Here is a 16,109-nt window from a genome sequence, read left to right as displayed (position 1 = left end):
GAATGGCCAGGAAGAATTAGACAAAAAGCAGAGCTCAGCATTTTCCACCAAGCAACACCGTAGTGCTGCATTAAGAGGTGTGACATTACATGCAACTGAGGCGCAGACGTACAGAAATAGAGAAATGAGTGACATGCAAAGAGTGTTATCACCAAGTTAACTTTCAGAAGTTCAATTTACTAAAATTTATGTAAAAGATACTTATCACAAAAACAGCTGAAGTCAATTGTATTTCAACAATAGGTTTATTTTAAGAAACATAACATGACATTAAGTAAAAATGCAAAATTGTGCAATTATGGCAAAATGTTTAAAAATCCACACATTTGCCCTCATAGGACTACAGTACTTCTTACTAACATACCTGAGCACTGAATGTTGGATGCCACTTCTAAACAGCCTTACAAACAGGGAGCTCTTTGATTTCTTGTAGAACATACACACACTGCATGTTTGGTGCACCAAGATTGCTTTTAGTTATTCTGTGTTACTGATTGAATCAAGTGGAAATTACAAAATACTTCCATCTAAAATAACTAGTAATTTTGGAAAAAAGACTTACACTGATGTAAATCCTTACAATGCTAAAAATTCATTAAATAAAATGAAATAAATGAATGCAGGAAAAATACTAAGTGGGCAGAATGTACAGATCACTGTTTAAATATCATCAGTACCTTTGGTGCAAGTTTTTTTTTTTTTCTTTTTGTGCTGTGCAAGTTTACTTAAGTCTGACTCTAAAGCAAAACTTTACCAGGAATCTGACTTTCAGCAAAACATAAAAGCATTTAAGAATTGGCAAAATGTCACAGCTACATTACTGTCTCAACAAACTCTTCATGCAAAATATTCAGTATATTCTACTCCCACGGCAAGTTCCAGGATTTAGCTGTTAAACACATTACAGACTTGGATCATACCCTCGGTTTGAATGGTTAAACAGAATGCAGATCTTCGTACTTTAGTGCAGATAAACAAAATTAACAAACCTACTGCAGAATTAACCACAGCATATTGTACTTCTATACATCACATGACCAGTCAATTGCTAATTCAATTCTATTTCATAGTTTCAAGTAATATATTGAAATTTGTTCTACTAAATAAATATAGAAGATTGTCAAAAAGCAGCAAGAAGTCATGTAAATATTCAACCAAGCTTGGAAAAAAAACAAAACAAAAAAAAACAAGAGAAAAGTTACATAACACTTTGCAAAAAAAGAAATGGTTTACACACAAATGCAACACTGTTAGGGAGGGTGCTTCAGAAAGCTTGCAGCTAGAGGCCTACAACAGCGCAAAAAGAGCTAGCCAAGGACTAAGGTTAATTAAAAAAATGAAATTAGTTGTACTTAAACAACAAAAAACCCACACTCTTATTCTTGGCTATGGATATATATATAAAACATTATCCAGAAGAAAACTAAACAAAGAAAAAACACACCTCAACACTGTTGTAAAATGCAGTCTTAGCAAATGTTGTCAACTTCAACTTCTGAAAAAAAAAAAAAAAATGCAAGCACTCGCATTTAAAAGAAGCAGTTTGGTGAATCTCTGGAAGATGAGGTATGTAATGCAAAGAGGCATTTTTTTTCCTTTACATTTCACAGTTTTTTTGTTTGTTTTTGCCATTTTAAGATTTTGTGCAAGAATTAAGAAATAGAACCAGGGGAGTATTCCTTTAAATAAGAAAGATTCCATTTGGGAACAGTAAGACCATCTAGTAAGTGAATATTATCCAAATTCTCAGCCATGCCAGGGGGATAAACATTGATGAGCTAACTATTTGGCTTACTGAAATATCATTTGTTAAGCCAGATAATGGTAAGCACTTATAGGCAGTGATGGCCACTGCCATTTCAAGTTAACTGTTTTACTTCAGTCAATTTGAGAAAATATAGAAGGGTAAGGTAACATACTTGTCGCTCCGGAAGAATTATCTCTGTAACAAATCAAATATGGCAAATTATAGCTGATAAGAGTTCTAGGATTAATCTTTTCCCTTTTCTATCCAGTTTTCATTACTGAAGTAGAGGCTAAATTTTGAACTTATTTACGTCTTAGAAATAAGCTATATGTTTAATACATAGAGAAAAAGTGTTGCAATATATTGGATCCTTATTCTGTATCTGCATCTAAGCTTATTTAAGCCATGGACACTTACTGTCAATTTTGCTTTAATACACTGGATTATGAAGACAGCTCAGTAGTGCAAATTTTCACATTATAGATCAGAATGAAATCAAAGGTATTTGAGGGCTTGATTGCAGGGAGAAAAAGTAGTCAAGTTAAGTCAAACCACACTTTTCAGAATTACTGGAGCACACGTCAACACTGCATGTAGCACTGTGCTCTAGTGGAGACCAAATGAACACTCCACAAACCAGTATCATTAAGGCCATATCCTGTCACCATTCTGTGCAAGAATCTACCACTGCAGTAAAAATGTTAAAAAAGACAATGTGATGACAGGACAGGGCCTGAAGACAGACAGACACTCCATGAAAAGTAAGAGGCATAAGGCTAGCCCATTTCAGACAAACAAGTATTAAAAATGTACTAGCACCATCAACTTTTGGGTTAAAGCCCTTTATGGGATGACAGACATTTTAAGCAGTGTAAAGAAAAAAAAAATGCTTTTAAAGCACTACATCTAAGTGGCAGAAAAACAGGTGTTGGGATTTTTTTGTTTTTAAAATAATTAATCTCAATTTCAACAAAAATCCATTCAGGAAGTGGTACAGTAATTTACACAGGCCTCCTTCTGGGATACTCCATATTCCAATTCTGACTGGAGTATTTCTCCCAAGCTGTAGTGCACGAACAATATTACGAACATCTTAGCAGATTTCAAAAACAGTACAAAAAGAGATCATTAAGAATCAGCATCTACCATTCCTCTATGTACTTTCCAACAATCTAAAATAAAAGACTTAGTGATATTGCCTCAAATTTTACCCGTATTAAAAAAAAAAAAAAAGAAAGGAAAAAAGTCACTTCAAAACAGCTTGGATGTCCTTAGCTATTAATGCTAGATTTTCTTTCCCTGTAGTGCATAGTTATCCTGGCTCCTCCACTTAATTTGTTCTTACCACAAAAACATCGCTCTAGTATGACATGATTAAGTGTTTACCAGAAAAAAAAATGCTGATAATTGCACTTTGTAACCTCCTTCTCATTTCCCAGGAAAATATCAGTAAATATGAAACTGAATCAGTAATTCCCTCCCAGACTGCAACCTTTAAAGAGCACCCATCCCCATACACAAAAAACTGTCTGTTTCAGCTTACAATAAATACTGACAGCATTTCTTTGTTTTCTTTTAAGACATGTTTTCTCTAGCATCATATTACCACTGAAATCACTAAGGCCTGTTACTGAAAAAAAAAAGTTAAATAACTTTCTGAAGACACTGTGGATACAATTTAGCAACAACACATTCAAAATGCCGGCCTAAATCCCAGAGCCTATCTGGAGTCTCATATACTTTTTGCCATTGGTCAGTAACCTCATCATACTGATAGAGTGAATTCTTCCTGCTGGTTCTGAAAACATGTTCTTCAACAGTGACTTGAGTAGCTCTGACAAACAGATGGAGTTTATTTTTGAGGAGTACAAGTTTTATATATGGATTAATGGATTGATCACATGGGAAGTCTTTTTTTCGAGTCCATTTATTTTGTTCAATGTCATAGGCCTCTATGGTAAACATACGTTGATGGTTTCCACAGGTTCCAGCTATGTAGTAGATGGAGTCATTGTACACAGTTGCCAAGCCTTGGATCCTAGGCACAGTCATTGGGGTCAAAAACCCCCAGTAATCTTTCTGAGGATCATAGCAGAGAAAAAATTCCCCTGAAAAGAGAGCAAAAAGAAAATATAATTTATGTTTCGTCTCTAGAAAATGAGTTCTGCAGCTACTGAACCTCCATGTATCTTTTCCCTACACACAGTCTTCCAATTTTTAAATGCCCTGATCCCATAACAAAACACCTACCATCACTATGCATCAAATGCATAAAAATACTAATAGCATAGATAAAAGTTACTTTGAGTTTACATCCAGGCTGAAGAGGGAGTTTGAAGGATATCAGGAATACAATGTTTTATGTATTTCTCAGCTGCCCTTTACTACTTCTAAACCCTGCTTGAGAATCTGGGACAAAAACCTTTCAAGACTTTAATCTTCAAAGTGTCTGAAGTATTTGTTTGGTCCATTGGTATCATCACAAAATGTGCCATCTATAGACGGGGGAAAATCTTGGAATTAAGTGCTTGAAATTTTTTTAAATCTGAGCAAGTAACTGCATCTTACACTACACGCAGATTTTGAAACCATTTGTATCATGTGGCTGGATTAATCATTTAGGTTGATTTGCTTAAAAGGATGCCACGCCAATCTTTAATGATGAATCAGTAGCTTCACACACTTTTGTGACTAGATAATAAGGCATCTCTTCCATTGACTGCACAGAGTAATGTCTACAGACTGTAGATAACAGAAGTTCAGTTCATTGAAAGCTCATACTCTGCAAACTTGGTAAAAAGGACACAGATAAAGACCACCTTGTCTTTTGTAAAGCCTGGGGAAAAAAGTCTTAACATTTGCCAAATATGAGCAGAGTTCCAATTAGGTATGATTTTACATGGCTATTTTAAGAATTTTAACCTGCAATGTAAACAAGCACATCGAGTATAAAATATAGAAGTAATACAGCAAAATGGATGGAACACAGCTTAAGAGACTAAGTCTTACAGATAACAACACATCTTTTAACTATTCACTTTTGATCCACAGTATAATCTCCTATGATTGATGTCTGCTTTTTGGGTTGATATTTTAAGTCTCAAGCCAGCCCTTATCAACTACTTCAAATTTACAAGCTTTCTCTAGGAAAGTTGAAAGCTAACTTTTGATAAAGTACTTCAGTGCAACTCAATTAAGGTTTTACCACCAGGCTCAGAGAGAAGTCCCTTCTTTTCACAATGCAAATCATTATGATTTGCTGGTTACCACAGTGCATCAGCTCCCTTATTTACAAAAGCATCAAGTCATCTTTAAGACCATACAAGCACAGAACTAAGTATAGCTAAAATTTGTAAACAAGAAGTGTTCTTATTCAGTTTCTACCTGTTACAATACTTTATTAAAAAAACTCCTCAATTTCTAGCAGTTCTAGGAAGTGTTTAAGGAAGAACAAGTATTCTACCAACTAAACTAAATACTCCTCAGCATTCCTTTTTAATGATAGAAAGCAGACCTCTGACCCAATAGAAAACACAGATACAGGGAGCTTGCTAGTATAACAGAATTATCTAAAGCCACAACCAGAAAGAGTCAAGCCTAACATAGAAACACTGAAAGAAGAAAACACCATCTCTACAGATCATGTGGAAACCCACTAATCTTACTCAGTGGCAAAAGTGCAAAGCCAGGAAGTCAGGCTGATGACTTCTGGTAAATAATAATGAAATTACAGTATATTCTGTGCTGTTTCTGTCCTGTGGTCCCAGCTGTGTAGGGAAAGTGGTATGGATCCTAACTAAGATCCTGACTTTTGCAGGTGCTTAGACAGAGCTCGAACTTAGCAAAGCAAAAGCAAAAAAAAAAAAAAAAAGTCCAAAAAACCCCACATCTCTTTCCACCTCTTGGGACTCTTACTCCAGCCCTACAGATAGCAGTCTACACTTAAGTGATGAGACCAGTATATATCAGTGGCTTATATACCACATGGCTTATGTATGTGCACCCATAAAGATTACAAACAAAGGGAAAAAAGTATTTGAACCATTCCCCTAATGATTTTTTTTCTTTTTAATATATAATTCCCAGCCTAAAACAATTGCAAATGTCTTTTCCATCATACCATTTTCATGACCATGAATAGCAAGATCTTGCTAATATACCCTTGTCAGCATACTTATTTTAATCATTATGGATTATTCTGATGCAAATGTTTCTCTAATATGGAACTACCATTGTTGGTACTAAAACTGTGCCCAACCCACTCATTTAAGAATTAAGATTCAACGCACCAATAAATCTGGTCATTTACAGGAATAAAGGATGGAAGGACAGTACTATAATTATTGACCCAAGAAACTGAGCTAACTAGAAAGAGATAAACCACCTTTCTTGGCTACCTAGATTGCTTCTAAAAGCAGGGGGGAAAGGGAAGGCCCACAGTGGTTAATTCATTTTTACAAGACATCGAAGACAGATGGCAGGAATTTTCAGAGATTTAGCTAAATACAAAGCACTTTTTCATAGGACAAAAGTTTGTCCCTCAACATTAGTGTATTTCACCTTAGATAATGAAGATTAGTAAGGAATTTTCGCTATAGTATTTAATACTAAATTGCTATCTTATAAGAACACCAGAACCGCAATTTATGCAATAACTCAAGACTACAACTTAGTGACACATCCCCAGGGCAGGAGAACTCGAGCAGCTTCACTCTACTTTGCCCACTGCCCTCATCAGTTTTCCTCCCACTTCATTGTCCCATAGCACTCTTTAGATCTCCAGGAAGATCCACCTTCTTAAGGTGCACAGACAGTTGGATTAGACAATGCCCACTTCCAATATAACACCAAACAGACAGTCAAGCCACCTTACCCTGTAAAACATAGATGTTCTCCTTATATTCCACAGCACTGTGAAACTCCATTGCTACCGGCATTGGACACACAGCTGTCCAACAGTTCTCTCGGCTGTCGTAACACTCCACAGACTTGAGTGAGTTTCGCCCATCTCCTTCATAAACACGACCACCTATTGCATACAGTTTACCACAGCAATGAACCAATTTGCAGCCTATTCTGGCTCGCAGCAAAGGAGCTTTTGGAATCCACCTATTGCTAGAGTGATCATACATCCAAAAATCACTCTCTGCTCTGTGGTCAATGGAGACCTCACTGCTGCTTGGCCTGTAACCACCCGCAATGTAAATATCATTATCAGGAGATACAAGAATTCCAACCTCCCTCAAGTCATTTGGTGGCTTGCATAGTTTAAACACTCTCCCTGTGACCGAATCTAAACAAGGCACTGTTTGCTTCTTTCCTGAGTGTTTGTGGGCAGCATCAAAGCATATGATCATTTCAGAAGCAGTCATTCCAAGCCGTTGTGTATAGCCATTGGCACTACGTTGTCCCTTTTGTACACAGCTTTTGGCCATAGCCTGTGCAAACATGGGAGGGATTTTCTCTAAAAATGTCTCTTCCAACAGAGGCATACGGATGCATTTGGCAAATATTTCTGGAAGGTGCACTTCTCTCTTATTCTGTTCGTGCTCAAACCACCTTATAATGCTGTCATAAACATGCTCTTCTTTGTCTACATTTAAATCATCACTGTTGAGTATACTTATGAGTTGGTCTTTTCTCAGCTGAAGAAACTCTTGCTCTTTGGTGACACTCAGAAACTTTTTACGAATGTAGTCTTGTGATCTTTCTTTGAGCTCCTGATGACCATAGTGATCAGCAAAGATAAACACCCCAATGGAGTTCTGTGGGTCCAAATGACTGATCATATATTTAGCACACTGGTCTTGTATGGAAGGGATCTGGAAGATACTAGCTGCAGTGAACAAAGCTTGAACGTTGGCCTCTGTCAGCATTACCCTGGAGGTATATGCATAGTTCAATACTAAATGCATTGACTCTGCTTCGACACCAACTATACGAACTTCTTTCTGGGTACTCTCCGTAAGGCCGCTAGTGAACATAGATCTGCAGGAGAAAAAATAGTTAGCAGTTTATTTTTAATCACCTTCTAAATATATGTAAAAGAAATCAAACCATATTGTACAGCTAATCCCAACGTTCCTACCCCTACACCAGCACAAGTACAGTTATCACTGATGGTACACTGTCCTGCTTGGGTACCTAAATTTAAAGTCAGTTCCAGACTTCCTGAAACAAAAAATGTCAAACGGGAATTTTTTTCCTTAAACATCTCATTAACACACATTAAAATTTACTCAGGTTATAAGCAAAACCCTTCATGTAGCAAGTCTTTACGCTCAATGTCCAACATGTTATTTCTTATGTATATTCTAGTAGGCTAGAATACATAACTTTAAAAGGAAACAAATAGTTGAATTATGCTGTTACTGTATGCAGGATTCTCTCAATACTGAAAGAATTTTTGTTTTTTAAAGTACATGAGATTCTGGCCAGAGAAAGGCTCCTTTGAAGAAACAGATGTTGATAATTCATTGGCATTAAAAGAATAAAAATATTTATTTACTAAGTCCACTATATGGTCATTGACAGTTACATGGAGTATTAGTAAAGATATGGACTATATATTCATTATACATTCATTAGTGGATGCATATACATTCATTATACCTGAAATAAGGACTGATTGCAGCAAGAACATTCCTATGACAGGAGAATGTTTTCCCATGATCCACTTCCACTACAATATCTGTCAGCTGTCCTTCATCATACATGGTTTTAAGCTGTTGAAGAATACTGCAAGCATGGAAGGGGTCCATTCCACTGCTGACTGTGTTTGAAGAAGGAATTCCGTTCAGTGTTTGTGAAAACTTACTTGGTTCTATAAAGTAAAATGGAAACAGTTTTATTGTATACACACACAGACAGAAAAAGGGCATGCACTAACAAGAATTAGCACAGGCTAATACTCCTTACTTCTTCAGTGCCACCACCCATCAACAGCAAGTCTAAAACTTTCAGTGATGACTAAAGACAAAGATACTTCAATTTTTCCCCTTTCCCGATCTACTATGCAAACTGATCTATACAATTATATCTATTAATTTTAAGAAACAACATTTAAGTAATTATTTCATATTTATTACATATCACTTTAAAAAAAAGCAAGTATTACAGTGCTTATTGTCTTGTGAAATGGGAAGAATAAAGCATGTAGAAGAAAAAAAAATAGCCCTCAAAACCTAGATCACCATTATGCATGTCTGTATGTACGTACTTAACTTTATGCTGAAACAGGAACTGGCTACTAACTTGCACAAACTATTGGTAACAGTACAGTCCTTGTATCCCACAATAAATATGCAGGGCAACAAATTCATTAGATAAATTCACATAAATTTGTATACACGATTACATGTTTTTCTTCACAAATAAAATGCTATTACAATCTAAAATTACTCAGGTGTGAAGGAACTCGCATATCGTTGTGAAAACAAATGAAGTGAAGCATATGCTTCTAAATAACACATGATATGCTTAATGAAGTAAATCCCGAAATAAAAATTGAGCAATATCTCAAGCACGAAAGTCTGTTTCGTAATAGTAACAAGATTTTTGCGCAACAATAACAAAGGAGACCTCAAAAGAAAAACATTAGGTGGTAGGAGCTGCAAATCAGGTAATGCTGCTGACTGCAACAGAGAATGCCTCCAACATGTTTAGGGCTACACAAAGGGGAAGAAAGGACAGTGAACAACAAGGATGATGAATAGGAGATTTAAATCCTAACCCATGGTGATATACAGCAGCTACAGTTTCTCTTACTCAGAATTCAGAGACAACTTTGCGCACAGCCCCAATTAAATCAGTAGAGATCTGCCAAGGGGCACACATTTCATATGGCAGGCACAAGGCCAAACACTGACAATGTCTCTTCAAACTACTGTTAGGAAAAGTCTTGAAAACACCTTTCCCCAAATAAAACTGTAAATGCCATGCTTAAAAGTAAGTTCTATGAAAGGGGAGCTTTATCACAGTAACTGAGCTCCAACATTCAAAATTAACAAATCAGGGAAGGGCAGAATCTGCACCGCACATTTTCAGGAAAATGTTAAACACTACTGAGTAAATTCCAAGCAAATAATACTTTGCAATTCCAACACTTCCTAGCAAAGTTCTGACATACAAGAAAACTCTTATGTACCCCGTACTGCATGAGAGTTTCATTTACTTTCTACCACTGAAAAGCTTCACAACAGTCTTCTCCAGCCTTGCCAGTTACTCAACCAGCACATGCAACCAAGGCAGTTTCCAGTGCTGGTGGAACTGGCCAGGAATTGATACTCATTCCTATGTACCAGTATTTCTGCCTAAGCCATGACACTACTCATCTTACAGTTTTTCACCCTGTGAAACCTTCCCAGTCACTTTCATCACCTTTCTTTTCTCCCCTCCTTGTGTATCTTTTTCATCTACTACATCCTCACCATTTGCACCTCAAAACTTTTGCTTTGTTCCTCCCAGATATCCCCCTCACCAAAATACTCACCACATTCATCTCTCAAAAACCCCTCCCTTCTTGCTCTACTCTCCCCAAATCCCATCCTCACAGACGCCTTTTATCAGAGACAGCCCAGCCCTCCCTCTGCTCAGCTACTCCCAAACATACAGTGTGGGGGTACGCCCTATACACAACCCTCCTGCAAACTCCCCACAGACAAATGCCCATGCACAGACACCCCCTCAGCACCCTCCCCACAGACCTCCCAGACACCCCTCACCACGGAGGCTCCCAGCACTCCTCCCTATAGACCCCCCCCAACACCCCTCACCACGGAGACCCCCAGCACCCCTTCCCATGGGCCCCCCCCCCCAGTGAAACCCTTCACCACAGAGGCCCCCAGCACCCCTCCCCATGGCCCCCCCCACAGACACCCCTCAGAACAGAGGCCCCCAGCACCCCTCACCACAGAGCCCCCCCCCCAGACACTCCTCAGCACAGGGTCCCCCAGCACCCCTCCCCATGGACCCCCCTCCAAACACCTCTCACCACAGAGCCCCCCAGCACCCCTCCTCACGGCCCTCCCCCAGACCCCCCTCAGCACAGAGGCCCCCAGCACCCCTCCTCACGGCCCCCCCACAGGCCCTCCTCACCACAGAGGCCCCCAGCACCCCTTCCCATGGCCCCCCCCACAGACCCCCTCACCACAGAGGCCCCCAGCATCCCTCCCCATGGCGCCCCCGACACCGCACAGACCGCTCCTCACAGCCCCCCCCCCCCCGCAGCCGCCCCTCCCCCACAGGCCGCTCCCCACCCCTCCTCAGCACGGCCACCCCTCCGCCACCCCCCCGCTTCGCCCAGGCGGCCCGGCCGCACCGACCTCCTAGCGCTGCCATTCTCGGGGCCCCAGCTCCGGCAGCGGGAGAGGGGGGCGGCCCGAAAGGAAATGTCACCGGGGCTGCTTCCCCTGCCCCGCTTCCTCCCCGCGGCCCGCTTACTCCCGCGGAAGCCAACCCCGCGCCTCACACGGCCCAACCTGGGCCGCGCTGACTGGCCGCCGCCCCCGCGGCCTGCCGGGAAATGTAGTGCCGGCGCCCGGCGGCGCACCGCCCCCGCGCCGCGCGGCATGCTGGGAGCTGTGGTCGCCACCGGGCGGGGTGCCTGGGAGTTGTAGTTTCCAAGACGAGGCTGGGGGGGAACAGGCTCTGCCCGTCGCTTAGCAACGGCGGGGCTGGAGGAGGGGGCAGCTCGGCGGAGCGGCCATTTTGGGGCCTTGCGACCTGCACCCTCCGGCAGGGGCGTGAGGGTGGTCCTCAGCGCCTTGCCATGGCCCTGCTGTTGCCCACTGCTGCCTCAGAGCGATCCCCTCTCCAGGGGCTCCCAGCAGAAATGGCCCCTCCACGCACATAAATCCCCACCACGTTCCCACCTCACCAGTTTTACAGGCCTTGCGCCACCTCCTGTAGCACAAGCCCCCCAGCCCACAAAGGGCGGAGGTGACGCCCACCAGGCGGGCTGGGGACAGCAGCCGCCGTGGCCCGCGCTGGAAAACCAGTGGGGAGAAGAAAAACAGCTGGAGAAAATACTTGCAGCCCTCCTGGCGCCGCGAGGACGTGGTCAGGGCATGGCAGCATTGGACTGCTAGATCCAGGACCTTGCTGGGCTGCACTGCCCTTCCGTCAAAAACATGCAACCAGCTACGTAGGCTGCAAGCCCGTCACGCCGGGAGCAGTTGTTTTTTTCCCTCTATTTGCACCCCCTGCACCAGCATGCAGCTGCCAGCCGCATTAGCAATACCAGTGCCACCTAACAAACGTCTCCAGCAGACAAGCAACCATTTTGCTGCCAATGACCTTTAATACCACAAAGCACATTTCTCTCTCCAAATAGAGATCAAGTGGCTGATAGTTACCAGCTTTTTCAGCTATCTGCAGGGCCTAGCCACTGGTTTCATTCTTGATAACTGAGTTGTTATCAGAAGTTTGCTGTAGAAGGGGTTTTTTTCCTCCTTTCCTTTGTGATATGCAGTTAATGAAAGACAAATTAGCAAATACTGGAAGCATTCAGAAGTTCTGTGTATTTTTCTTTTTTATTAAAATAGATTTAATACATCTTTGCAGCTGAATGGTTGGCTGAGAAGTTTGTTTTGTAAAAAAAGAATAATGCAAGCAAATCAAAATTCATTTAAATAAGATCTTAAAGATAGATTTCCCTTTAACTCTCAGAAATAAGGTACCCTCGCTACATTACCAACAGTCTAAATAAGAAGAATTTAAAAGCAAGAATAGTACTGCATGGTGACTGCTTCTTATGTGGTTTTGCTTTCACTTGCAAGGAATAGCTTTTCCCTAGTTTAGCAATTATCAGTGGTGTCCAGGCTGCTGTCGATAATAATACTATACAACATGAGAATGATAGAGACTGTGATGAAAGAGGTGTAAAAGAAAATAGAACTTCACGTCTGCAAATCGATTCTGCAGTTTTCCAATTTCCCCCTTCAGCACTGGCCTCGGTTGTGAAATTGACCCTAGAAATATAAAGCGAAGGGAAGGGAGAATACCTCCACTCTCACCTTTTAGCAAATGACAGCGCCTGATGCAATTCATTTCCTTTGGTGTGGACACCTAGGCTGGGCTGGATTAGTGTGTGAAATGCAGGAGTGAAATGGAGAATGTTTTTTTAATATAGACACCGCATTGAACTGGTGCTTTAGAGTGAAAAGCATTTCTTGAGATAGCTTACCTTTGTTAGGTTTTTGGTGAAGCAATAAATTGCCATACAGGTTCAAATATTCTTTAAAAGGTACTGATAGCAGTTTTTTTTCTTAGTTAAAAGTCTTTCTCAAGTGTCTTATACCTCATCACTCACTCCCCTTTCTGGAAACCCTCATTAGCGCTCCTTAGCACTAAAAAGATTTAGCACAGTATAACACTCCCATGGAAATCCAGGTTCTTCACCCAGGTCTGCATATGATTTGCTGGGTCTCTCATCTGTAAAATGAGAAGCATGTTCCCTGAGCAAATTATGTAACTTAGCATGTAGAAGCTAGGTATTACAAATTGCACTTGCATTGCATACAAACATTAGGACCAATACTTTCAGAAATTACAAGATGCTTAGTGAGTTCCAGCTCCCTTTTTTTCTGCTGCATCCCTTTCTGTCTCTCTTTGTCTGTGTTTTGCCTGGGAATTAATGCAGGCCCAGGAGCAGAGCACAGAACTAGGAGTCAGAAAATTGGGTTTTTGGCTTAGTGTTAACACTGATTTACTGCATGCCGTTGATCAAATCATTTGATTTCATGGACTTTGGCTTCCCAGGAGGCAATGAGGAGCTGTGAAGTCCTTTGAGATATATTGATGTAAATTCCTTTATCAATATTATAATTTCATGTAGGGTTGTTATTTTTTTCTTAATGCTTCTGGCCAGCAATCCAATGTAACTGATGATACTATTTGAGATTTTGCAAGAATCCAGTACCCAGGATATTTCCTGGGTATTGAGGGACTGGGATGCTCTAATTAAGGCTTTAATTTCACACCTAATTTATCATTCCTGCATATACAGCTTGTAAACATACAGCTGAAAACACTTGGTGAAGAAAGTATTGTTTCTCATTTGATGTTCAGTAAAGATGAAATAATGTCGACTGAGAAGGAACTTAGAGTCTTATGAGTGATTACAAACATTGCCCTCCTGATGAACTCAGAACTGGCACTGTTTTACTGGCATCCTTGCCTTCATAATAAAGAATGTCTTTGTCAAGAAACCAAGCAAGAAGACAGGGCAAGGAAGAAGTTTTAGGGAAAAATGAACAAAATATACATTTCATCAGTTATCTGAGAATTTAGAAGATACCATCAAAAAGTTTGTTTGCAGATACAATTCAGTTATTGAAAATGTTTCCATTCTTTGTTACACATATAGAACACATTATTTAGGAAGTTGCAGTTCATCTACCTTCAATACAGGGATCGGGAACACAGGGATCTTTGGCAAATTCTTAGTTTGGGTCACCTGATGAGGAACTGGCCAAACTATCCCCCATGTTCCTGCTGCACAAGAGGTAATGCACAGCGCACTTCTGGGGATCCTGCTCATGTTTTTTCCTGTGAGCAAAATGAGGATAATAAATACCACTGAACCAAAATTTAAAGAAAAGTATCGATAGGGTTTTGGGTCAAACAAATTTAAAATGGAACAGTTTTTAATCCAAATGAATATTTCCACCTTTATTTTGTATAAAATGCTTAGTTCAAAATTTCAGGAAGAGGTCGTTGCCTCCTTGCACTTTTTTCTTGGTCCTCCCCTGTATGATAATTTTTCACTGAAAAATGGAGGGGATAGAGAGAGGAAGAATCGATCTCCACCCCCTCACCTTCCCCCACTCCCTCACCCACGTACCACAGAGTCAAAAAAAAAAAAAAAAGAAAAAAAAAAAGAAAAGAAGATGTGGAGAAGCTTGAAAGGGCTTTTTAGGCTTTCACAGCAACATTTTGAACCATTACTTTTTTCATGAAACTCTCCAATTAAAAAGAAATAGTCAATTTCCAGCAAAATCATTAAACTCTAAAATTTAAATATAATACTAGTAAAAATGAATATTATTTGCTATCTCCAAAGATGTGTCAATTAGTAATGTTGACAATTGTTCAGTTATTTGTATGTTTTAAATCAAGTCATACTGTGAATCTGTAAGAAATAATACAGTTGATACTATTGCACTCTGAAAACCCTCATATTTTAATTGGAAAAATCTTCATATTCACTGTGGAACAATCTAACCTTGGAAAACAATCTTTTACCAGTTTGTCTTTAATGCATAAAACACTGCTCATTTTCTGCAATTCTGTCACCAAGGGGCACATTAATTTAGTTGCACAATAATTTAATACATCGATACATTGATTGAAGTAGAGAGTTTTTTATTTAGTGGTTCCAAGAAATAACACATTTCTTACAGAATCTTTAAAAAGACACTTCTTGTTGCAGTTTAAGTAGGGGGAATTGCAGATCGTTAGGGGAAGCTGCCCTTCAAAGCCGATTGATCTTGGCACACTCAGCACAGTGGGCGCTACATCAGAAGAGAGCAAGGACTGGCAGGGGGCAATTAATGGGGCAGATATTGGAGTGCCTTTTCTGATTACCCCATACTGTACAGTGGATTTGGCCTTGCTGAGACAGGCTGGTAGAAACAAGAACCCTGATGAGATATGGCTCTGCTAATGTCAAGAAGTGCCACTTCCTAGCAGCGGGAGCAACTTTATTGAAACCATCTGTTGTTTTGGAACATGTGCGCACACGCACGCACACACATGCACACTTCCTCCTCCCAAAGTGTTTAACCTTTCTTTTAAGGCTGGCTGAAATCACACAGCTAATCCCTCCTTAATCTCAAAATGACAGGCCCTACTGTTTTCAGCAAGTCCCAGCAGCTACCGAAAATTAGAGTGACTGGTGCTGTTTAGGTGATGTGACAGTGATATATTCCGGAGCAATCGCTTTAGAACAAAATACTCATTCAGCCACTGTCATCACAAAGTTTTGCAAGACCAGTCTGCAATTACTAGCAGCCTGACAGAGCAGGCTTGGGTGCTTGTATATAGATGGGAAAACTATACTCCGATGGATCTGTTCTACCCGGGGAACAGAAAGAAAGATATTCAGTGAGCCTGGTCCCAGTGAAACCTAATTTTTCAGCAGAAATAACCCACCAGTGATCCCAAAGGAAACAGCCCTGTTTGGGGTACAGTGGACTCAGAATCTCAGCCCTGTTCCAATCTGTCAAGTCTTTGATTGCATTTTTATGCCCCTCTCTCTGTAACATGCCAGGACGAACCCTTAAGCTTCTCATGGCTGTGTTATATAGAGGCTCGCATTGGAGCCCCAGCTGCTGATAAGGTGTGGCAGTACCAGAGCGTT

The 16,109-nt window shown here is 40.5% G+C and overlaps 1 protein-coding gene across 1 annotated transcript; it reads right to left on the bottom strand.

Moving 5' to 3' along the window:
* Positions 1–226: 226 nt before the first annotated feature.
* On the bottom strand, positions 227–11,274 carry KBTBD8 (kelch repeat and BTB domain containing 8). The gene is made up of 4 exons (XM_026111088.2): positions 11,071–11,274; positions 8,360–8,570; positions 6,621–7,735; positions 227–3,855 (listed from the first exon to the last, which is right to left on the bottom strand). The coding sequence occupies exons 1-4, from the start codon at positions 11,084–11,086 to the stop codon at positions 3,392–3,394; spliced, it is 1,806 nt and encodes a 601-aa protein (XP_025966873.1). The 5' UTR covers positions 11,087–11,274; the 3' UTR covers positions 227–3,391.
* Between the last annotated feature and the right edge of the window lie 4,835 nt (positions 11,275–16,109).

Source organism: Dromaius novaehollandiae, chromosome 12 (genome assembly GCF_036370855.1).
Source record: "Dromaius novaehollandiae isolate bDroNov1 chromosome 12, bDroNov1.hap1, whole genome shotgun sequence".
In the NCBI taxonomy this organism is placed as follows: Eukaryota; Metazoa; Chordata; class Aves; order Casuariiformes; family Dromaiidae; genus Dromaius; species Dromaius novaehollandiae.
Note: the sequence above shows the minus strand (reverse complement) of the source record. Positions and strands in the feature narration are given on the sequence as shown.

What these genes read in the sequence shown, in the direction of transcription:
- KBTBD8 (XM_026111088.2), bottom strand. An exon ending in GCAATCAGTCCTTATTTCAG is followed by an intron (nt 7,736 to 8,359) that starts GTATAATGAATG and finishes TTTCTCCTGCAG; the next exon opens with ATCTATGTTCACTAGCGGCC. An exon ending in GAACATCTATGTTTTACAGG is followed by an intron (nt 3,856 to 6,620) that starts GTAAGGTGGCTT and finishes CTCTCTTTTCAG; the next exon opens with GGGAATTTTTTCTCTGCTAT.